We start from the raw sequence: 24757 nt of genomic DNA, 5'->3' as shown, positions 1-24757 counted from the left end.
CAAAAAAATTTTTCACTCATTTCACACATTATTCTCGAGATCTAAAAATTATATCACAGGGACAAAGTCGCGAGCAAAGGCTAATAGGAGAAACTGAATGACTGATATTATCATATTATCAATGTAGGTACCACATCAAACTAATGGGTCTAAAAACTTAAGATTCTCCATATTATAGTCCCTTCTGTAACGAAAAAACCTCAAAGATTTGCATGTCAATCTTAGATATTTTTTCGGTGTAACTTCGAAATTACACATTTTCACTGAAATCTGACAAACTACAGACATAATAGGTATATTTCTATATCGTGTCCATATCGTGTCCATATCGTGTCTAGGGAAATTGAGTTTGATTGGTTAATATTCTAATGAAAGCCCTGGGTAGCCCGCTAGGGTTACTTGTCTTAAGTACCTACCTACACGTTTTACCGTACATTTTATGTCACACTAAAGAAATGTAGTATTAATAAAATATCAATAGCAACCCCTATGATAAAATTTTTAAGTGCGGTGAGAATTTCAGTGACAAATATGACATGTCACATTGTCACCATAAAGTGGTTACGGCAAATGCCCACTTCAGATCAATGGGGAGTCTTAATAGAGACCATAATAATATCATTCTTAATATTTTTATGAAGGAATCTTTGTAAGGAAGGGACTTATTTGAGGTCTTAAAGTATATAAGGGATTGAAATCTAAAAGGTTATAGATTCGTTGCGTGTTAATTACTCGTACTATATCATACTTAGGAACTCCCCGAGTACAATTCTCGACAGGGAAATTTTGGAAATTTGTAATTTCTAAATTGTTTCTGCTCTGGTCTGATAAGAGGCTTCGGCCGTGGCTAGCTATCTACCGGCAAAAGCGTATCCTTCACATCGTCATTTGCTACCAAATGAGATTGAAATCAAGGGCTAACATAAAAAATTACTGCCCAATGTTGTAAATGTGAAAGTGTGTTTATTGATTGATACATTGATTGTTATTAGTTAAAACCCCGGAGAGTGACATAGGCTACCTTTTTGTTCAGGAAAATCTAAATGTTCTCACGCGATTTTTAAAGACCTAAAATAGACGAAGACGAAGTCGCGGCCATTAGCTAGTAAGGTAACTTATACAACTTATATTATAAAGTATCTTATACTTGTAACAGGAAAGTGTAAGGTAAGGTAAATTCAATTTATTAAAGACTTTAGCTAACATTTTCGAAGTTAGCGCGCCGCGTGTCTTTTTATTTCCTCCAAAAAAGGTCTCTAAAGAAAAATTCCAATACAAAGTACAAGCAGTAGGTAATAGAGTTAAACGGAGTGAAACTTTTCAAAGGGAAATTCACACCCCATACACTTAAGGGTCGGCTAGCTTTCTTTAAAAGCGCGGACTCCCGAGCCCCTGGAATTTAGTCAACCGTCCAGTCCCGGGGGTCTTTCATACCCACGGTCAAGGAAATTCAAATAAATCGACGCATTCCAGTGTTAGGATTTCTATAGATGAGACCTATATCTGTGAAAAAAAAGACATTTCTTAAAGGGTCATTCATTCGAAAATTACTTTATCGAGCCTTTAAAAAAAATCTGAGATAAATAACTAAAAAGTCTGTATATGCGTATTTTTTTCATTTCATGTGAGTTTGTAATTATTCAAAGTTAGGTATACACGACCGGATATAATCACTAATTGCTAATCCTAAGAGACGATATCCCATAGACTACTTACCTACTCTTACAGTCAAATAATAAAGTCAATTTGTTTTCTGTTATTTTAATTTTTGTTAACATTTTTAAGCTATTGCAACGAGCTATTGCAGAATTATCTGAGAGTCCACTGAATTATTATAATCCCAATAAAACCCCTGCACGGAGCTTAATGGAAAGGGATCGCAATCTTTAAGAAATGCCAAATGCAATGAAAAGAGAGTTATTACTAGGTCGAACCTATACTCTATTTAAAAGGCTCAGAAAAATATATAAGAAACATAATTTTGCTCTTCCATCGAATACATGTTTCCCATAAATTCTACTCAAAACGAAGACCACTCCGATGCTTTTCGTCCTATTTTTATGACGTCCTCCCTTCATCTTCGAAGTGTCTGTCTTTAAGTGTTCACGTACGTGTCCCGACGCCCTGTACACCTGGGAATCGAACCCACAATACGGCACTAACGTCTTGACCCCAGTAAACTCACCCCTCAAATACCACGCGAAAATAAACCGTAAAGCTATTGAGACAAAGTTGAAAATATATTGATAAGTTGCGAACACGGCGGTCAGCGTTGATTAGTATAGGTCTGACGAAAAATGTCGTAACTCACAAAATTGGGGGAAACGAAATCGTATCTTGTCTCGAGGAAAAAAGAGTAAAAAATATATTTGGTAAAGGAAATTTGACGCGTAAATTGAAATAGTAGAAAGCCGGGGTACGCAGAAATCGAACCGGTCATAAAAAGTCCGGTACGCAACCGTGTCGCAGTAGTTACGGCTAATGTGCCCGGGACAAATTGAGTTGCGCCCGGGTACGAATTAGTTCACCCCGGGGAGTTCCTTGCATAGTATGACGGAGGTGTCACTCTATGATTACATTTGTGTTACATGCAGGGAGAAATAATTGCAGCTATTTTGCAGATAGGTATCTAGTATCTACATCATTAGTTACACAAAATCATGAAAAATTGGGCTAATGTTATTTACCTACCTATTTATATGTTGACCAAAAAAAAAATGATTTCTGATTGGTAATGGAAAAAATAACAATCAATCTATCTGTAAACTGTAGATATTAATCAAAAACTATGTTTAGCAACGTTGTTATAATCAAAGACTTACGAAGCGGAAATTGTACGTCTATGGTTATAATACTTATTACCTATCGAATTATTTTTTCAATCTGTGTGTAATTTATAGGTAAACTACTTAGCAACGTTGTTATTTGTCAAAAATTGTCATTTCATCAGAAAAAATCTAGTACTTAGATACTTTGATTTGAGATAGTTTTAAAGTAAAAATCAATTTTATAAAAACACATAATAAAATCGGTTAACTGGAATCAATATTTCGTCAACGAACACATATTTTATTATTATTAAAAAAACGTAAAAAATGCCGAGAATAAACTATCTAGGTAGGTATATGTATAATCCCTTTTTAATAGGTTACCAACAGAGCCCGATCTTTTATAGAAGAAATCGCACTTTAACTTTATTATTTACAGATTAAGCTATCGGGTAGCGAAAGATTAAAGGAAACTAAGTGTCTGTGACTCTGGGTACATTATTGTCAACTGTCACCTTTAAAGGGTTGACATCAAAGGTCGATCGATTAACCGTTCAAATGATGGGAGTGTATTCGGGGACGTAATCTCTTGTTGCGGGTCTTTGAGACCTCGCCTGGGAACTTTGGAGTATTTTCTGCTTGAATAGCCGTCAGTCTAAACATTGGTTTTCATTGTTGTGGTCCAATGGGTATTGATGATTGGTGTAATAAATTGACAATAATGGCCGGGATTAGATGCTATAAAGTTTTTGAAGGATAGTATTATTACTTTGCGAAAAAATACCTACCTAATAAACATTTTAAATTACATCCATCTAACTAGTATACATCTACTTTCCTACTTTAAAATAAAAGTAAGTATAGTAAAATACTATAATATTTTGACATGTTGTATGGTCAAAATGTCAATTTATGACGTATTTAAACAGCAGTGGCTCGATTACGGTAAAATGACAGTTACAAAATCACGATCGGAATCACTTTTGATAGATTGACGTTCGCTCACTATTGGCTACAATGCATTGTTGCAACAAGATTACTCGTACCATAAATTCAACCAATCACAACAATCAAATCGTAATAATGATTGATGCAGTTTTTCTGCAATCGACCAGCTGGTTCAGTATTCAACTATTAGTCATAATTTTATTCAAAACTCACGTCTAACCTTACTGAAGAGTAGGTATTCGAATAGCTATGATTAGTAATCCACACGTCAATTATAAAGTATCAATGTTACTGTTATAAAACGTGAGTACAAATACAAACAGGTTTACATGCCGTTAATCATTGAGCTAGAAGATTCACCAATTCTAGTGAAACTTCAAGCTTGATTACCGTATAGGTTGCCGGCTTATGGTGTTTTACCTATAGAAGACTAGAGGATGTAGGTTTTTAAGGAGGAACTGTTTAATTTTCCAGGATAAAAAGTGGCCTAAGTATGTCAATTAAGTACAGGGACGCAAGCTACCTCGGTACCTTTCATACAAATCGGTTAAGCGGATGGATCTGTAGTAATCCAGTGGGAACTCTTTAGTTTTCCGGAATAAAAAGTAGCCTATGTAGGTATATCCCCGGGATGTAAGCTAACTCTGTACCAAACTTCAGAATCGGTCAAACTGTTGGGCTGTGCAAAGGTAGCAGACAGACAGACGGACAGACAGACATACACACTTTCACATAATAATAAGTATGGATAAGTATTTCAAGCTTTTAGATCTTGTTCTCCCTTCACCTTTTTACACCACTGTACCTACCGAAAGACGCTGGGTAAGTTTCTACCCCTAAATCATCAACATTCCATCTAAGTATTACAGGCGCGAAACGATTTGCGTTATCATTTGTCGTACGCATAGCTACTTAGGGGTTGCAATACTCTTCCAAGATCTGTGTAATCATAGTTATAGTCATAGTCATAGTCATAGTCATAGTCATTCAATCTTCATAATGTTCATAAGTATATACCAATTATGATCCAGGCATCTTCAAAAGTTCATGAGCTGACGGTCAGACAGGCGAATGGGCAGCGTACGCTTAGTACTTAGTGGGGTCCGGTCCGTTAATACGGAGCTCCAAAAATGTCACAAAAGTTGGAAATAATGGAATACAATACAAAAACATTGAAGGCGATATCGCTAAATTCAAAACGACTCAAGATATTACGTAATAGCCTGGGGCGGTCAACCCTCGGCTACTATAAAGTTATTTTAAACAATTTAATGCCGCATTGGGTCAAAACTGACCCTTGAGAAACATTAAATCAAGCTCAAAGGGCCGCTTGTTTTATACATTAGCCGTTTTGTACGGTTATCTGGAAATTTGATCTTCTATCGTTTAAAGGGTTTGTTTAGATTTTCTTTATTTTTAAAGAGTTATTAGTCCCAGAACTGCAGTTACTTTTGAGATAAGGATATCGTTTTCAGAAAATGTTATTGATGGTTTACATTCGAATGTTATTTTGCAACCAAATGCTATTATTATAAGACTAAAGTAATATACTCTAACATTTATAATCATTGGGGTTTTTAATGAATAGAATAATTTAAATGAGAAATAAAATTTGACAGAATAAAGAATAAAGAATCTGGATACAAACATACATACATACAATATACATACATAGACTGCTTAAATCATAACCCTTCCTTTTGGCTTTGCCGCAGTCGGGTAAAAAACTTATTCAAAAAGCACTATGTCAGTAAAGATTCAAAATGGCGTAACTAAACTTTCTGTCACAAAACTTTCGTCAGTGTCAGGGAAACAGGCTGTTTCCGATGACCTTACTCAGGTGACAATAAAGCAGCGCCTCTGGGGAGGCAAGTAATCGGGCTCCGTCGTAAACCAGACCCATCAACGAAACGCGCACTCAGCACTGGTTTAACTCGCACGCCAGTAAACTGCGCTCAGTTAATGCTTTCTAAGTACAAAAAATAAGTATATTACCTTTCTAGAGTTAATAGAACTTAATTTGATTAAAATATTTTGTGTTCTTTACTCATTTTGTAATTAAACCAGATCCACAGCCATACCTATAGCTATTGAAACGCATCTCAAAGATTATTATTAAAGCGAAAGTGTGTGTGTGTGTGTGTGTGTGTGTGTGTGTGTGTGTGTGTGTATGTGTGTATGTTTGTTACTCCTTCACGCAAAAAGTACTGGACGGATTTAGCTGAAATTTAGAATGGAGATAGATAGTATCCTAGGTTAGCACATAGACTACCTTTATCCCGGAAAATCAAAGAGTTCCCACGGGATTTCGAAAAACCTAAATTCACGCGGGTGAAGTCGCGGGCATCGGCTAGTCTCAAATATTAGGACCCATTGTCCTTAATAAGGACAATGGGTGTATCATAAATTAGTCAACTATGTGCAATTAATGACTTTCTTCTGTATTCTTATCATTATAAGTACAAGGTGTATCCAAAACACTAGCAAAACCTTAGAGTATTAACCTATTATTAAACTACCTAAACAACACCCAATGCCAATAACCATTTGCCTTATCTTGTAGTTTAAGTGACTTAATATTTTTCAAACCCGCAATGTACTTAAAACATGCAAAACTCGAGTCAATGCTCGACCTACGACGCGGCATGACTCCGCGTGGCCTATTTACGTAACGTTCGTTGACCTTTAACGTCACTCAGATGTGTTATTTACAATATATTGAGATAATATAGATATTTTAATATAGGTACATTAAAAAGGTTGTATAGGTAGGTACTTACAGAGTTGGCATTTTGTTAGCTTCTACTAATTAAAATGTACAATTTGTGATTAAAACAAGAACATTATTATACAGTACAACAACACCTATTTTTAATCATTGCAACATCTTTGAATAAACATGAATGACATAAATCTAAATAAATGGAGGTAATTCTTGTTTTTAACCGACTTCCAAAGAAGTATTGGTTCTCAATCTGGCTAATCCCTGGAAGAATTAAATCTTACATACTTTGTAAATTGAAAGTGGGTAAGTAAAGTCAGGTACCTACCTACCTAACTATCAATTATTTATTTGTTCATGAACACATTAAAATTTTTTTTTATGTGATGCAACCACAAATTCACGGTTTTCGGATTTTTTTCCTTTACTTGTGCTATTAGACCCACTGACAAATTTCATGAGTCTAGGTCAACGGGAAGTAAGTACTTACCTACCTTATAGGATTTCTTGACAGATACGACGGATGGACAGACGGACAGACAACGAAGTGATCGTCAACGGAAAGTACCTAAGTACCTACCTTATAGGATTTCTTGTCAGATACGACAGATGGACAGACGGACAGACGAACAGACGTTCGTCTGGTCTTCTTTTCGTGTCGACAGACAACGAAGTGATCCTATAAGGGTTCCTTTTTCTTCTTGGAGTAGGTACGGAACCATAAAAAAATGTAAGCAATCAAGTATCTACGGCATATCCACGGTGTATAGGACCGTTGTTACCGTTTAATAAAACAAAGTCATTAGCGACGCCGCCCGTGGGAGGGGCGTGGGAGGAGCGGGAACTCCCACCTGACAAGATGCGATTTTTAACAGACCACTTCACATCGTCGAGTTTATATTTTACTAGCTTTTGCCTGCGGCTTCGCAACCGATAGGTATTTCTTCAAAGCCGTATTTAATGCTTCAAGGCAAGAGTGAATAGGAATCTTCTAGGCAAACGCGCTCCAAACCACATCTCACCATTGTTTTTTTTAATTAATATACCCTGAATAGGTCGGCAGGTGCCTACCTAAGTACCTGCAAAACTATATACCTACCTACTTAGCAACCTATGTAGGTTCATACTCAAAACAAGTCAAACATCTTCCAAGTGTATTATATACTAAACTGCATCTTAAGAGGGGTCTCTCCGTCACTCGCTCCATACAAACGTAGTTCCAATTTCATTTGAATATTAAGCAACCAAAGTCCATGAAATTTTGCAGACATATTCTAGAAACTAATATCTATGCCTGTGGTTCCCCAGATTTCTGTTAAAATATTCGGTTTCAAAGTTACGCGGTCTTAAAAATTCACATACAAATCTTTGAGCCCCTGTAATTTTAAAACTACGTATTTTTGGAAAAATCTAAAACACCACAGGCACAGATATTAGTTTCTAGAATATGTCTGCAAAATTTCATGGACTTTGGTTGCTTAATATTCAAATGAAATTGGAACTACGATTGTATGGAGTAAGTGACGGAGAGAGCCCTGACAATGAATTTATAAGACATACCAATTACTAACCCACCGTCATCCAAATTAGATACAATTAAGGGAACTATCAAAACTAACTTAAATCTCTCTTTACAGCATCCTCGAGCTGCGGAAAGAAAAAAGCAGAGACGCAGCCAGATCACGCCGAGGCAAAGAAAACTACGAGTTCTATGAACTAGCGAAGATGCTGCCCCTCCCCGCCGCCATCACCAGTCAACTGGACAAAGCTTCGATCATAAGGCTGACCATAAGCTACCTCAAACTAAGGGACTTCGCCAACCATGGAGACCCACCGTGGAGTCGAGACCTGCCGAGTAGCAAAGCTTTAAAAGGTAGGTTTAACCTACGTAGTATTTTCAATGGTTTAACCTTTAAAATTTATTTGGGGGAAAATACTACATATTATACTTTTACCCCAAATTTCCATTTGGATGAATTGCCTAAAAATTAGTTTAGGGTTTCTGAAATGAAGCTAAGTTTGGTAGGTATTTAAATTCATGCAAACATAATGTGTATTAATTTTAAGAGATGTAGTCGTTACTGTCTGCTATAATAATCAGTCTATTCGACAAAGCTTCTATCATAAGGATGACTTTAAGCTACGTCAAACTAAGAGACTTCGCTAACCATGGTTAGTGGTTACCCACCGTGTAGTTGAGATCTGCCGAGTAGCAAAGCTTTAAAGGGTAGGTTTAAAATTTAAAATTTATTTGGGAGGAAATACCACATACCTACCTACCTATTGTGGGATTTGCTACCGCAAAAAAGCCAAACCCTATCACCTCTTATCAGTACTACTTAGTCTACTTACTTATCTAAATTATTATCATAATACAATTATTCATACCTACTAATGTTATAAATGCGAAAGTGTGTCTGTCTGTTTGCTAGCTTTTCACGGCCCATCCTATTTTAACGACATAACAGAGATAACTTGAATTCCGGGGACGGACATAGGCCACTTTCTGTGCCGGAAAATCAAGGAGTTCCCACGGAATTTTTAAAAACTTTATCCCAAGTGGATGAATTCGTGAACATTATCTTTTGGTAGTATTGGCGTCACTCAGAATAGCAGGTATTATTTAAATATTTTTATCGAATTATTGGAATGTCCTCTCCAAAACCAACACAAAAAAAACACAAGTTTAATGTGTAAGGTTATCCGAGAGTTTTAATCTAAACAAACTAATGCCAAAATAAATAATTTAATTAGAGCGTGATTGCTATCACAACATCTAATTATTCAGTTCACAATCCAAATACCGAAAATATGCGATATCGCTCCGAATCTCAGAAGGAGACTAAACTAAAACCTTCGAAACACCCGTATTTATGCAAGTTCAATCTTGTTGGCCTCCTAGCAACAGATTGTATGACATCGAATGAGCCAAATATCGATTTTATCAAACTACCTGCATTAGATAAATTAATAATTTTATATTATTGTTGACAATTCAAATCAATTTTTAAAAGTAACCTTACAGTAGAGAGATAGATTGCATCCCGTCCCGGATTTTTACATTTTATTCCAGAAAATCAAAGAGTCCCCACGGAATTATCAAAAAACTTGAATCCATGCGGACAAAGTTGTGACTCGCGGGCATCATCTATCTACTTAGTTAACACTTCTGCAATTTTGCAATAAAAATAATATACCTACGTCAGATATTTCCGTCAAAGGCAGTGCGGTGGCACCCTCCAGAACTATGCAAAGTGAGTGAGTGGCTTTAAAATAACCGGGGAGGGTTCCAAATCAGATTTGCCTTCGTCAAGTCATTGTCGGTACTAACCGTGTTACGCCTGTGCGGGCGGCTAACAAGATTTACAGTTTACGTTCTGTTGATTTTATGGTGGAATAGTTGTAAACATTGGTAACTAGAACTTAAAACTAAGACTTGGGCGCGTTTGGAACCCTCGTAGATTTCGACCATGAAAAGGAGTACAATTGTACCTACTTTGAATAAATGATTTTGACTTTGACTTTGACTTTAAACAAAACTTATCTACCTAATTAAAACCCTTTTACCACTGGGCATATTTAGTAATCATCATTAACTGGTAGGTACATAGCAACGTCAATTCAAATCATCTTTACGAAACTTTTTACCCGACTAAGCCGAAAGGAAGGGTTATGATTTTTGCAATCTATGTATGTTTTAAATCTACTTACCTACTTAAGTACGGTCTACCTAACTAATTAACACAAGTTGATTTGTGATATACACAGCAGCGTGTTATTGGTGTTATCTAAAGTTTGTTTGTTTTTTGTTTTAAAAAAGAAAGACAAGCATTAAAAACAAAAATAATCAAGATTATGAATAATAATTATTTTATTTTAATATTTATTATTATTTATACTTATAGCGTGAAATAAAGACGCCTGCAAACTTTAACAAAAATCTATCAAAATTCTAATAAGAAAACTGTTTGTCACTATAACAGTATCAAAATATTGTAATTCCTAATGAATCTCAGTAATTTTATAAACCGAAGAATATAATAGCACATTAAAACAATATTCGCAAGACAAAATCTTTTTTCTCGAATAAAAAAGTGAGGTGCGGACTAAATCACAAACATTGACAAGCGAAGCGTGCACGCAAATAAAGACGCCTTGGGGACACTGATTCACCGCAATACTTCAAATAAATAAATTACCTATACAGCTATTGGGAAAAAATACAAACGTTTGCTTTACTGTGTAAACGTGGCACATGTGGTTGATTGTCGAAGGAGATGCGTATTATTTTTGTTGTTTACTTGTGTATTTAACTGTTTTTGATAAATTTTATGTATGATAAAAATTTAGAGTGTATACCTTGATTGTAAACGATAATATTATACTAAATTATGCCTCTGGCTTTGTCTGCATTGATTTAAATTCCTTAGAAGTCCTAGAAAAAAATGTTTGTTTTTGCGGAAAAAAAAGTAGCCTATGTCCGTCGCCTGGATGCAAAATATCTATATCTGTATCAAATTTCAACTAAATTGATTAAACTGATGAGCAATGAAAAGGTAATAGACTGACAGATACACTTTTGGAATTATAACATTATTATAGACCCAGCTCTTTATATGAGAAAAAAAAATATTGTTATGGATTACAGATATTAAAATATTTAACTAGGTAGGTACCTATAGAGTTCAACTAAGATTTGGATAAATTTTATATCAGGTCATAACTCTATGTTGCTGAAAATGCACAGTAAGAATGTATTGTCAATGATCAGTTCAAGTGTATGTATGTTCTTATGTTTTCTGTTACTTTGTTTAATAGAAAACCTAACCTCTAAACATAGAATAGAAGAATTTCCACATTCAGTTTTTTAACATCTCCAAATTCGTAACAAGTGTAGCAACAGACCGCCCCACGACAAATCCAATTTTGGCCCCTAATACGCTTAATGCGACCGCGGAGCGAATCACTACGTATGCCACTGTCATTTTAACTCAATTTTCAAACCCACCTATAGTCTATAGCGGTATTAAAATAAAAATATTCGACAATAAAACATAGCCATTTAGGGGTGTCAAAATTGTGTAGCAAAATGTTTTTTGGGGGCTATACGCTATACAGTTTCCAATATGCTCACGTAGGCTATAAAGTGGGGTACTTTGAAAAAGTACTTCGATTTGTAAGTAAATGTCACCTGGGAGATTTATATGAGCTCTATAATAAATCAGTAAGCACCTATACTTTGTACTGTGGTTACAGTGTTTTATTCAAATTATGCCATGATGTGTACCTATCAGACTGCAATTCCTCACCTATTTTACGAGGCTTTTATAACACCACTAGCTGTGCCCCGCGGTGTTACCCGCGGTGAATAAGTTTGTGTACATAAAAAGTTATTGAACTGAATCGTCTAAGAATAACTTGGCAAAGAGAATGACAGCAAATGGAAAACATGGAACAGATTAAGCTTGTAAAAACTTATCACTCGCAATCAACCCTTGAATAAATTAATAACACACTTTGAAAAAATATTTTTAAGTATTTGAGACGATGAAAAACCTGACAAAATTGTTGTCGCGAGCAAGTCAGCGTTTCGTCAACTACTACCGACTCAGCGAATCTGCACTTTTTAACCCCCGACCCAAAAAGAGGGGTGTTATAAGTTTGACGTGTGTATCTGTGTATCTGTCTGTGGCATCGTAGCGCCTAAACGAATGAACCGATTTTAATTTACTTTTTTTTGTTTGAAAGGTGGCTTGATCGAGAGTGTTCTTAGCTATAATCCAAAAAAATTGGTTCAGCCGTTTAAAAGTTATCAGCTATTTTCTAGTTTTCTTGTAGAAAAGAAGGTTAGATAACCCTTAGGTTCATAATATTCAAGTGTCAATCGTGTATATTGACAAATGTCAAGCTGTCAAGATGGACGTTGCCTAGATATACATAATTATTTATTTGAAAATGATTTGTCGGGGGTGTTGAAAATTTTTAATTTACACTTGTTAACTCTCTGATGGCATAGTCAAAAGTCAATAAATCTAAAGCCAATAATAGAAGGAAACAAAAAAAAAACGCTAGGTACAGTAAGAAGATCTTTCTGTCAGAAATTCCACTAAAAATGTTCTCAAACTTGAAACAATCAAGGATAAAAATAGGCAAACTACTTTTTATCCCGCCCTTCACACCACAATTATTAGTTGAATAACATTTACGATTTTTCAAAATCCCGCGGGAACCACGAATTTCTACGGGATAAAAGTAGCCCATGTGTCAATCCAGAGTATAATCTATTTACTTTTCAAATTTCACCCAAATTAGTTCAGTAGTAGGAGGAGGAGTAAAAACGTGAATTTCCATTTTTCAAAACCCCGCGGGAACCATAGATTTTTACGGGATAAAAAGTAGTTGATGTGTTAATTCAGTACATAATCTATCTCAGTTCCAAAATTCTGCCGAATTTGTTCATTAATTGAGACATTTAAGGGATAACACGTGAATTTCCGATTTTCAAAATCCCGCGGGACCCATGGATTTTTACGGGATGAAAAGTTGCCTGTGTTAATCTAGGATATAGACTGTCTCCATTCCAAATTTCAGCCGAATTTAGTCATTATTGTCGCGTGAAGGAACAACATGCGAATTTCGGTTTTTTTAAATCCCGCGGGAACCACGAATTTCTACGGGATAAAAGTAGCCCATGTATTAATCCAGGGAATAATCTATTTTTTTTTCAAATTTCAGCCAAATTGGTTCATTAGTTGTAGCGCGAAGGAGTAAAAACGTAATTTACGATTTTTCAAAATCCCGCGGGAACCACGAATTTCTACGGGATAAAAGTAGCTTATGTGTTAATCCAAAGGATAATCTATCTTTTTTTCAAAATTCAGCCAAATTGGTTCATTAGTTGTGGCGCGAAGGTGTAAAAACTTGATTTACGATTTTTCAAAATCTCACGGGAATCATGGATTTTTACGAGATAAAAAGTAGCTTATGTGCTAATCCAGGGTATAATCTATCTTTTTTTCAAATTTCAGCCAAATTGGTTCATTACTTGTGGCGCGAAGGAGTAAAAACTTGATTTACGATTTTTCTAAATCCCACGGGAACCATGGATTTTTACGGGATAAAAAGTAGCCTATGTGCTAATCCAGAATATAATCTATATTTGTTCTAAATTTCAGCTAAATCCGTTCAGTAGTTTTTGCGTGAAGGAGTAACAAACATACACACACACACACACACACACACACACACACACACACACACACACACACACACACACACACACACACACACACACACACACACACACACACACACACATACAAACTTTCGCCTTTATAATATTAGTGTGATGTGATTAGTGTGATTAAGTACCTAAATAGATATCTAAGTTGCAAATGAGCATTTTATATACAAGTTTATATTGCGATGTTAGGACAGGTTATATTATGATAAATGTAATTAATTCACTTCCGCGTGATAAGTATAAAAGGCAACAGTGCTCTATTAGATAATAAATCGTTTCATTGTGTCATAAAATTTTATGAAGCATAAAATTTGTGTTCAAGGGAAAGTAATAATAAATTATGCAAACTTACAAAAAGAATTTGAGTAAAATGACGAACGGCTAAAAACTATTGATTCAGTCATTATAACCTTTTTTAGTATATTTTTTATTATTATTTATACATTATAATATTTCTTAGTAGCAACAGCAAATAAGTAACAACCTAAGATATTTTTAAGTTTACTAATCATTGACGACATATAAATAGTAACACCAATTTAAAAAAAAATGAGTACAATCAAGAATTGAATAGACTTGAAATTTTTTCAAAGAATATAACAAGATCACCTCAAACGCATCTGTCAACATCCAAATTGTAAAAGACACCGTTTAAATATCTAATTATTCCGGTACCCCCCTGTAACAATACGCCGTGAATTGGGCCAAAATTTTTAATCTAATCAATTAACAATCAGTGCAAACGATACACCGCTTGTTAGTGTTGCTTATTTGGCGAACGTGACTTGGTTATTCAAATCATTGGGGGTTCACTTGACGATTTTGTCTGGCCCGTTTAATTGGTTAGCACAGTGTGGCATTTTGGATTAAAAGCGTTTTCAAACACTTTCTCATTTCTTTTCAGTTTAAGTTCAGTAAGATGCAGAATGTTATTATTTTCTGTGGAATCTATAACTCATGTCTTTTTTGTGATCAGTTCGGTAATTAGAATTTTTCAGAAGTGAATATTTTTAGGAATTTATCGTCACCCTCGATAATATTGGAAACAGTAACTTTTAATAATAGTACCTACTACTGGAAATTTTATGCATATTGTGTCTTCATAATACGAATGTAGAACCGCCAAATTAGTTATTGAGTAATGTAGGCATTTTCCAGAAGTCAACTTTTTCAGAAAATCGCTTGGATAACACTTGTTTTGCAAAATTGTGGATAAATAACAGAATAACATTTCGTCAGATCATATTCCTAGACTTTGTCAATACTTTAAAAGATATAGAGCTTAACAAGTTTGCCTGTTGATGTGCTCTTGCAATTAATTTAAACTGTCGTGTGAACGTATAAAATTATTTTATGCGCTGTGCGTTTATTTAAAGGCGAGATTATGTTCTATAACGCATTTACTGCATAACTCTGGAGTAAAAAGACCATTACGATAGAGGTGCCCGTTATAACCAACACCATGATTGGACAAAATGATGTTATAAAGACGCCTGCGCGGCTAGTTATATTTTTATGATTGCGTGTTTATTTTAATCACGTATCCTGCTTTAGTTTCAATTGTAATTCTTAGGTAGTAGCTAGTAGTGACCGTTTTTTCTTTTATTAGCTTCAGTTGCTGATTTAGTTTAAAACATGAATTATAATTATTAAAGGTAACTGGATAGTCATTTGCAAAGTACCTATACTTACATAATAAAGCTGATATTAGTCACTATCTGCTTTGATTTTGATAATTATTCTGTACATGAACTAAATCATGCTAATTAATACCTATAACAAATGTGGAAGAATGTCTCTTCATCTTAATTGATTCAAAAAAAAATTGTAACTAGGTATGTACAGAGATAGCTTGCGTCCAGAAAACAGAATATTTAGATTACTATTTTTATTTCGGCAAATCAACGAGTTCCTATGGGATTTACAACAAAACCTTAACCCATAAAGACAAACTAGCGTACTTCATCTAGTTATAAGTAGATAAAAATAGTTTTATTAAGTTTTTTAAAAAATCCTTGTCTTAAACTACAAAAGTCCGTATCTTTTATTCAAACTAAATCAGAATTTTTTTTTTTTAATTCAAGATAGCATTTCTTTTTTTTTTTATAAAGATTACAAGCAGAATAATTACCTACTATTAAATTTTCAAGCAGAAATTATTCTTACAAAATATGAACTGCAGATAAATAAAATGTCCATTCTCTTGCAAATAAAAATGATTGCTATCGTTTGTGAATGCCCTAATATGGTCGGACGTTGAGTGATAACATTATTAACGCAAATGTCAACGGATGTCAAATTAGCCGGTACTTTATAAAATGCTGGTAATTGTATGATTGGCGTGCAGGTTCAGACGATTACGTACTGCAAGTACAGATAGCGTTTATTATTAGGTAGATAATAATAATCGCACCTGTGATTAATTTAGATCACAATATATTATATCACACTAATATTATAAAGCAGAAAGTTTGTATGTGTGTGTGTGTGTGTATGTTTGTTACTCCTTCACGCACAAACTACTGGACGGATTGGGCTGAGAATGGAGATAGATTATACCCTGGATTAGCACATAGGCTACTTTTTATCCCGGAAAATCAAAGAGTTCCCACGGGAATTTTAAAAAACCTACATTCACGCGAACGAAGTCGCGGGTATCAGCTAGTGTCAAATAATTTTAAAATTGTTATAGTACCTATTTTGAGTTGTATGTATTTTGATTGGCTATTAATATACGTTTCGCTTGGCCTAATATGGTCGAACGTTGAGTGATACAAGTGTAAATAAAAAATTTATAACACCGACAAGTGAAGGTTACAGTAACTAGAAAAGAGCTGCTAACTTTCAAACGGCTGAACCGATTTTCTTGGATTATAGCTAAGAACACTCCCGATCAAGCCACCTTTCAAACAAAAAAACTAAATTAAAATCGGTTCATTAGTTTAGGAGCTACGATGCCATAGACAGATACACACTTCCAACTTATAACACCCCTTATTTTGGGTCAGGGGTTAAAAATAGGGGTTTGAATGTAACTAGTCCACGCGGACACAGTCACAGCAATAGACTAGTGGCTTACTAATATAACAAAAGGAATTTTTCAATTTTCAGACATAAGAATATGAGAGAAATCGTAGAGTCGAAACATTTCTCAAGGAAAGGCAATATTTCTCAATACAATATCGGAGAGGCAAGCAGATAAATTCGACAAATTAACTGGGTGGTAAACACATGTTCTGTCCCCCATACTGCCGCGCGGTAGCACCTTTGATTTATAGCGTGTAGGGTTCGCGAGGAGGATGTGCTGTGTTACCGGGATTTTTGACTTGTTGTTTCCTTCATATAGATTTTTTAAATATCTCTAGGTTTGTGATTTCAGTATCGATCAATGTACAAAAAGTTTTGTCAGTAAAATCCTTTCAAAACCAAAAGCGAAAAAGTTAATCTTACATACCACTCCTCGTCTGATATTTTTTTTTGAAAGGCCACTTTGCAGGTGGCCCATATCTTTGGAGATGGAGAACAGAACTCCTCAATGGATACCTAACAGTAAATTGCTCGCGATCAGTGTAACAGCTTAGTAAACAGTAGTGTTTTAACTGGGCATAGCATATTATAGTACAGTGGGGCCACTAAAAATTGTGAAATAAAAAAAAAATGTAGTCGGCCTTAGTTTTCTTTTTTAGTTTAGCACTTTTACAGTCTAAGAATATAAAAGGCGCCCGTGTTCTGTGGTATCCGATTGAGTACCATGGTTAGGTCGCATAGATAATACAGGTATAGATACGTAGGTACAATTATCCTGTAGGTATATCCAGAGGACGTGCTCATGATCAAAAACCATCCCGAAATATTGAAATTCCATTTCCGAGACATGTATGATTAAAGATATAGTAAAAAAAACGGTTTAACCTAAGTTGACCTTCCGGTTATAATTCTCACTCCTAAATCCTAATACCAGGGCGTCCGTAAATCATAGCACGGCACATCTGCCGGCGAAATAGAAAAATAACAATAAATAAGGAAAAGCGCGCCGCGACACCGGCTCACACGCGAAATATTGGATTTTCACCATTTTTCTTGTCGGCCAAAGCTTTGGTTTGGGATTCTAAACAAAATTCGCTTTTCTTGGACTTTCAACGCAAGTAAAGATGCGACTAATTAACTTAAAAAAAAAATTGACATTAAGAGGGCTCTCTCCGTCACTCGTTTCATACAATCGTAGTTCCAATTTCATTTGAATATTAAGCAACCAAAGTCCATGAAATTTTGCAGACATATTCTAGAAACTAATATCTATGTCTGTGGTTTTCCAGATTTCTGTTAAAATATTCGGTTTCAAAGTTACGCGGTCTTAAAAATTTTCATACAAATCTTTGGTCCCTGTAATTTTAAAACTACATATTTTTAGAAAAATCTAAAACACTAGAATATATCTCCAAAATTTTATGGACTTTGGTTGCTTAATATTCAAATGAAATTGGAACTACGATTGTATGAAACGAGTGACGGAGAGAGCCCTGTTAATGACCAAAATCACTAATTAAAATCAATCAAATTTATTTCAAATCCTTTCTAGTTTAGCTTTTCAATTAATTTTTTGTAGGCATATAGATATGCATGATTTGTGAAGGAAAATATCGTGAGGAAACCTGGATGCTTTAGTTCTTCATAATGTTTTCAAAGGTGTATAAAGTCTGCCAAAGCGCACTTGGCCAGTGTAGTGTAACTTTGGCTGCTAGAACAGCTAGGCGCCCAGGTTATTTGCGCCCAGCATTAGATTAAAGGAATCTAATAATAAGGAAGATCCCTCATTCCACAAATACTTAAACACTCTTGATTACTTTCATAATAAGCCCATGAAACCCCTTTTATCTCTTAATACACTCATGAATACCTTGGTCTCAATAAGTTAACCCTTCTAATCCATCTTTGATTAAGTCTCTACTCTACGGTACAAGTAAGTTCTATTGGTTCAAAGAGTACCTACGTTTCACCTTGTTATTCTTTTAATTATGTCTTCAATCTTTTGCTTGGTTGAATAGATTAAGGACTATATTATGCAGTTTTTTAGCCATCTGTTCTAAATTCTATTTGCACTCTGATTGATTTTGACTCTCTATGGTACAAGTAAACTTTAATCATAATCATAATTTATTCATTGCAAATACACGTTTTACAATAGGTACCTACTTACAAAACTAACAAAAGTTTGCTTTCCTACTTTTCACCTTGTTATTCTTTCATGTCTTCATTCTAAAAATGATGGTCTTTCACACAAATTTTAGGTGTCGAATTTATAAAAAACCTTTTTTAGCTTGCATCCCAGGGCAGGACATAGGCTACTTTATATCTCGAAAAAATGATTCACTCAAAATTAAAAAAAAAAAACGAAAGTTTGAAGTAAGTAGGGCATGAAATTTACAAAAATCCTTTCTTGGCTTGCATCCCAGGGCAGAACATAGGCTACTTTTTATACCTGAAAAACATGATTCCCACAAAATTAAAAAAAAACGAAAGTTTAAAGAAAGGAGGGCATGAAATTTACAAAAATCCTTTCTTGGCTTGCATCCCAGGGCAGAATATAGGCTACTTTTTATACCTGAAAAACATGATTCCCACAAAATTAAAAAAAAACGAAAGTTTGAAGAAAGGAGGGCATGAAATTTACAAAAATCCTTTCTTAGCTTGCATCCCAGGGCAGCATATAGGCTACTTTTTATACCTGAAAAACATGATTCCCTCAAAATTAAAAAAAAAACGAAAGTTTGAAGGAAACAAAAAGGGGATGAGGTTGTATAGTTCTACATAATATTATAGTCGACACAAAACTATCCATAGCTTCCGTTTATTATCAATCCCGCAGCCGAAACGCCATTTTTGTCCCTCGGCCGGTGCATCACAATCATCGCCATTCTATATTGACAGTACGTGTTGGGAATGAGCAACATTTTCCGTACTTTGTAGGCATTTTTATCTGGTATCGATCGGGGTCGCTTCGGCCCCGGTCGCCGGGTGAAGGGTTATTCGCCCATGTAATTGGCTAGTTACAATTCATTATGCTGTCCTGATTTTTCGGTATTTCGCACTCAGTTTGTGGGATCCATATAGATTTAGTACCTATTTCACGGTTGCAATGAGTCCCAATGATCAGTTTTAAAAATAAATAGCAGTGACAGCCTTGGGTTAAGACCGTCATCTTTTCGGGAGGTCGGGGATTCGATCCCAGGGACCTCTATATATATAACTTACTTTATCGGTGAAGAAAAACATGGTGAGGAAACTTGCATGATTGAGAGTTCTCCATAATGTACTTACTCAAAGGTGGGGAAGTATGCCAATCGGCACTTGATCAGCGTGGAGGATTATGGCCTAAACCCTTCTCATTCTGAGAGAACACCTGTCCTCGGAAGTTGGCCGATAATGGGTTGATCATGATCACGATGAAACTTTTACAAGTAGTATAGAAGCAGGCGTTATTTTGCGGAAGTCCATGATATACAAGGAACCAAAAGCTTAATTTGCTATAATCCGCCAAACCGAAGTACGAGTAATCTGTATGGTGCAACATGCAGCACGCGGCATGCACCGCCCGCCCTCTACTGATAAACATGTAGGAAAAGCCAGCCACCAAGCAAGCCACATGCACTACCACCACGCACTAACTTAAAAGCACTTTTACAAGTGCTAAAGAATTTGTCACTGGTTCGGAATGCCATTCCTACCGAGGAGAACCAGCAAGAAACTCTGCGGATGCTCTTTTCAAATATTCAACTAACTCTTGACTGCGATCTCACCTGGTGGTGAGTGCTGATGCAGTCTAAGGTGGAAGCGGGCTAGCTTTGAAGGGGTATGGCATTTTCATTAAACCGACATTAAATGTGGCATTGCAAAGGAACCCTAAATCGCTTGGCGGTAGGTAAAGTAGGTACCTTCTTACGGTAGTTTACTAGTGAGTCCCACATATTAATATACCCACTTTTGTGCATAAATGCATATTCCACAGCGAAACAAAAAAACGGTGGTAACTAGCCATAGCCGAAGCCTCCATCTAACCTACTCGAAGTCCGTGGGTTCACCTCATAGTTAATGCACAGGCTTACACAACTTGAGAGTTTCACTTTATACCCTCTGGACAACAACGCTTGGGAAATAGGGAAAAACACCAATGTTTAGACAGAAAAGGTAATAATTTAGCGGTATTTGTCCACTTCGACGTGTTCGGACAGTGCTAACATTGACCGGGGGTGTTTTCACAGGGCGAAATTAAATAACGACTCAACGCCTAATAAACCGAGGGGCGGCGAACTGGAAGATAGTTTTGTTTAACATGAGATAGCTAAACTATACTTACTTAGGTATTTATTGTCGAATATCTATTTTTATCTACTGACATCTCATCTTAATATAAGTACCAGTGGGTATACTAGCTTACGCTCCCAACTTCAACTTTAAAACCCCTATTTTACAGGGTTGCATTTTCAAAACTCCTTAGCGGATGTCTACGTCATAATAGCTAACTGCATACCAAAATTCAGCCCAATCCGTCCAGTAGTTTGAGCTGTGCTGTTGAGAGATCAGTCAGTCAGTCAGCTTAGATTAAGTATCCCGAGATTTCGTTGGAAGAAAAAGAAAAAATCTAGGTTTTACCGTCCTAATCAATAACCACCTACTACCTAATTAGATGGCGAACAGAAACCATTGCTTAGAAAAATCAAGCATTAAAACGGGTTTTTGCCACAGAAACTTCCGAAAAAAACCCGTAAACTTGGAATTTCCTTCAAAGAAATGCCCGAAAGACAAACTTCCCCTCAAAAATAATACAAGTCTCGCGTTGATTACCAACCCCTGGGGGCGCCACTTGACCGGAACCGGGGCATCTAATGAAGAATTACGCCCTTTGTGGTCGAACCCACTCTTAAACTCTATTGATTGATTGGCCAACTTTATCCGACTGCGAAAATGTTAGTTTGACCGAAGTGAAGTTACGGAAAGGACGTTAGGACATGACATTATTTTGGCAAACCCGACGACCGAGGCAGCAAAACGTGTATGGTCTGTAGTAATATAAGTCGCAGAAATAATCTTTAAATAGTAGCTATTTAGATAATATAGTTTTAAGTATTACAATAATATTATTTAGACCTACAAGAACCACATGGTCGCATTGGCGACCCACCTCTCTAAATGAGAATAAAAAAGAAGAAAATGTTAGTAAAGTTGACCTACTTATTGATATTAGTTACTTACTGAAAAACCCGTGGGAACTTTTTGATTTTCCGGGACAAAAAATAACCTAGGTATGTCACTCTCCAGGTCTTAAACTTTACCCAATCACGTCGTAACGGATCGACGATATTTTTTGCAAGGGCTATTAAGAGGGCTCTCTCCGTCACTCGTTTCATACAATCGTAGTTCCAATTTCATTTGAATATTAAGCAACCAAAGTCCATGAAATTTTGCAGACATATTCTAGAAACTAATATCTATGTCTATGGTTTTCCAGATTTCTGTTAAAATATTCGGTTTCAAAGTTACGCGGTCTTAAAAATTTTCATACAAATCTTTGAGCCCCTGTAATTTTAAAACTACATATTTTTAGAAAAATCTAAAACACCACAGACACAGATATTAGTTTCTAGAACATGTCTGCAAAATTTCATGGACTTTGGTTGCTTAATATTCGAATGAAATTGGAACTACGATTGTATGAAACGAGTGACGGAGAGAGCCCTGTTAAGACCTGGAGAGTGACATATCCTACTTTTATCCTGAAAATTCAAAGAGTTCCCACGGGATTTTTAAATCCCTAAGTCCACGCGGATGAAGCCGCGGGCATCAGCTAGTTTCTTATAAAAGACGGATTTCTTATAAACGACGGATTATTACAACATTATTAACTTGTAACTGGTATAATGCTTCGGAAATTACAGCCATTATGAGACCTGTATCAGACTTAAGGGTAATACCACACTGGGTGGGCGTAATGAGAAAATTATGCCGAGTCTTAGCGGCCTTAATAAAAATTTGTTCTTGCTTGGGGACGATAGAGCTATATAAATTGTTTTGCTTATTACATCTAGGCTGAACCACTAGACTATCACGGCTCTTATTCGGGAGGTAAGAGATTCGATCCCGGGCCTTTAACTTTTTGGAGTTATTATAGGTAGGTATGGTTGGTTTAACGGTGAAGGAAAACATCGTATGGTAACCTGCATGTCTGAGAGTTCACCATAATGGATTCCCGGTAGGAGTTTAGAATTTTATAATTTCTAAATTTCTGGTCTGGTCTGGTAGGTGGCTTCGGCCGTGGCTAGCTAGTAGTTACTCACCACCCTACGGGCAAGCCGTGCCGCCAAGCGATTTAGCGTTCCGGTACGATGCCGCGTAGAAATCAAGGGAGTGTGGGTTTAATGAGAACTGCCATGCCCCTTCCATCTTAGACTGCATTATCACTTTCCACCAGGTGAGATTGCAGTCAAGGGCTAGCTTGTATTTATCTAAATTTAAAAAAAATGTTCTAAATGTGAGGTAATAATGATTACTATTTTTGTTGTCAATTTAATATCTATTAAAGAATCTAAAGATACGAGAGTTCCAATCGCGCCATACTTAGTCTGAAAATAACCCACAAACTCAGCCCAATATTTTGATTATACACATCCATTAAATGGGTCATTCTTTATGTTGAAAAACTACATGAACTTATCGAAACCATAAACATAATATCTAAGAAGAGATATTACTACCTACCACTAGAGAAAAACCTTGAGACAGTTTCGACAACATTACGGAATAGCTTTTAACCAAGGTTTTAATATCACTTACCTTTGTTGTTCAGTATATCAACAATATAAATCGTTTAGACATCAAAAAAGCGAAATACAATCGGGTGACCCAATCTGCCCTGAAATTTTACACTGATAAAAACAAAAGTTCACATGGCTACATTTGGGCCGCGACTATATTTAACCCGTGCGATGTCGCGATAGGTCTTAAGGTAGGATTTGAGGCCTGGGCAAACACAACGCGTAAGGGCAGGTCTGGCTTATTTGGTCACGTCATGACCCGAAAAACGGCGGCATGCGCCTTCATGCACGTAACTCTAAAAAATACTAGCTTATCCAATGACTTTGTCCGCATGGACTACATAAATTTTCAAACCCCTATTTTACTCCATTACGGGTTGAATTTAAAAAAAAACCTTCCTTAGGGGATGATTACGTCATAATAGTTATCTGCATTACAAATTTCAGCCTAATCGCTCCAGTAGTTTGAGCTATGCGTTGATAGATCAGCCAGCCAGTCAGTTATCTTTTGCTTTTATGTTATTTATTTTGCAGAGTGGACCTTTTAAAGAATTTTTTGGTTAGGGTGGAGACGTGTCATGATAGCAGAGACTACTGATGTAAATTTTCGTAATTAATGGACATTGAAAAAATTTGAATTTTCCAGGAGTTTTTGAAAGAGAAACAAAAAAAATACGAATAATAACATCATTTATTTATTTAGTCAAACTACAAAAAAAAAACTTGAAATAATAAACTGTAAATTAATAAAACAGATCGGTAAGTGATTTTATTTCCCATTAGAGATTTTGCTTTAGTAACAGTTATTTTTTTAAACCGATCTGACAAGCGCAAACACCACTCGAATGTTGTCAGAAAATCTTAGTTTTTGATCTACACACAGAATGCTGTTTGATCCTGTACTTTTGCTAATAAGGATATTGTCTTTTCTATAGCGTAGAATTTGTTGTGATCTTCTTCGTGTATAAAACCCAGTGGTGTCAATTCCTTGCGTAGTCTACCTCGTCAGTGATGCCCGTATTCTTCGCAGCTTTGAGGACTCTTGTTAGACATTTTCGTCATACGACGTTTTCGCCGCGCTCTGTTCGTCCAGACCCTTAACCCACGCGATGTCGCGATAGGCCGAGCGTGTGCTTTATTACGATTTAATTCAACAAAACAGAGGTTTCTCGGCTTTGATATCGCCGACTTGCGGCTTTGTAGGGCAGCCATCTTTCTTATTGTTATGGATAGTCCTATTAAGGATTGAACCTTAAAAGGTTGACGG

General features: G+C 35.9%; 1 protein-coding gene across 2 annotated transcripts in view; it reads left to right on the top strand.

Moving 5' to 3' along the window:
- The window catches only part of LOC123876759 (protein trachealess), an 87970-nt gene that overhangs the window by 22586 nt on the left and 40627 nt on the right, over positions 1 to 24757 (top strand). The window contains exons 2-3 of one of the 2 annotated variants that reach the window (XM_045923118.1): positions 3884 to 3886; positions 8076 to 8311. In XM_045923118.1, the coding sequence (XP_045779074.1) occupies positions 8164 to 8311 (148 nt within the window). In that variant the 5' untranslated portion in view covers positions 3884 to 3886; positions 8076 to 8163. The remainder of the gene's footprint in view (positions 1 to 3883; positions 3887 to 8075; positions 8312 to 24757) is intronic. The other variant, XM_045923117.1, reaches the window with a different exon arrangement.

Source organism: Maniola jurtina, chromosome 22 (genome assembly GCF_905333055.1).
Source record: "Maniola jurtina chromosome 22, ilManJurt1.1, whole genome shotgun sequence".
Classification (NCBI taxonomy): Eukaryota; Metazoa; Arthropoda; class Insecta; order Lepidoptera; family Nymphalidae; genus Maniola; species Maniola jurtina.
Note: the sequence above shows the minus strand (reverse complement) of the source record. Positions and strands in the feature narration are given on the sequence as shown.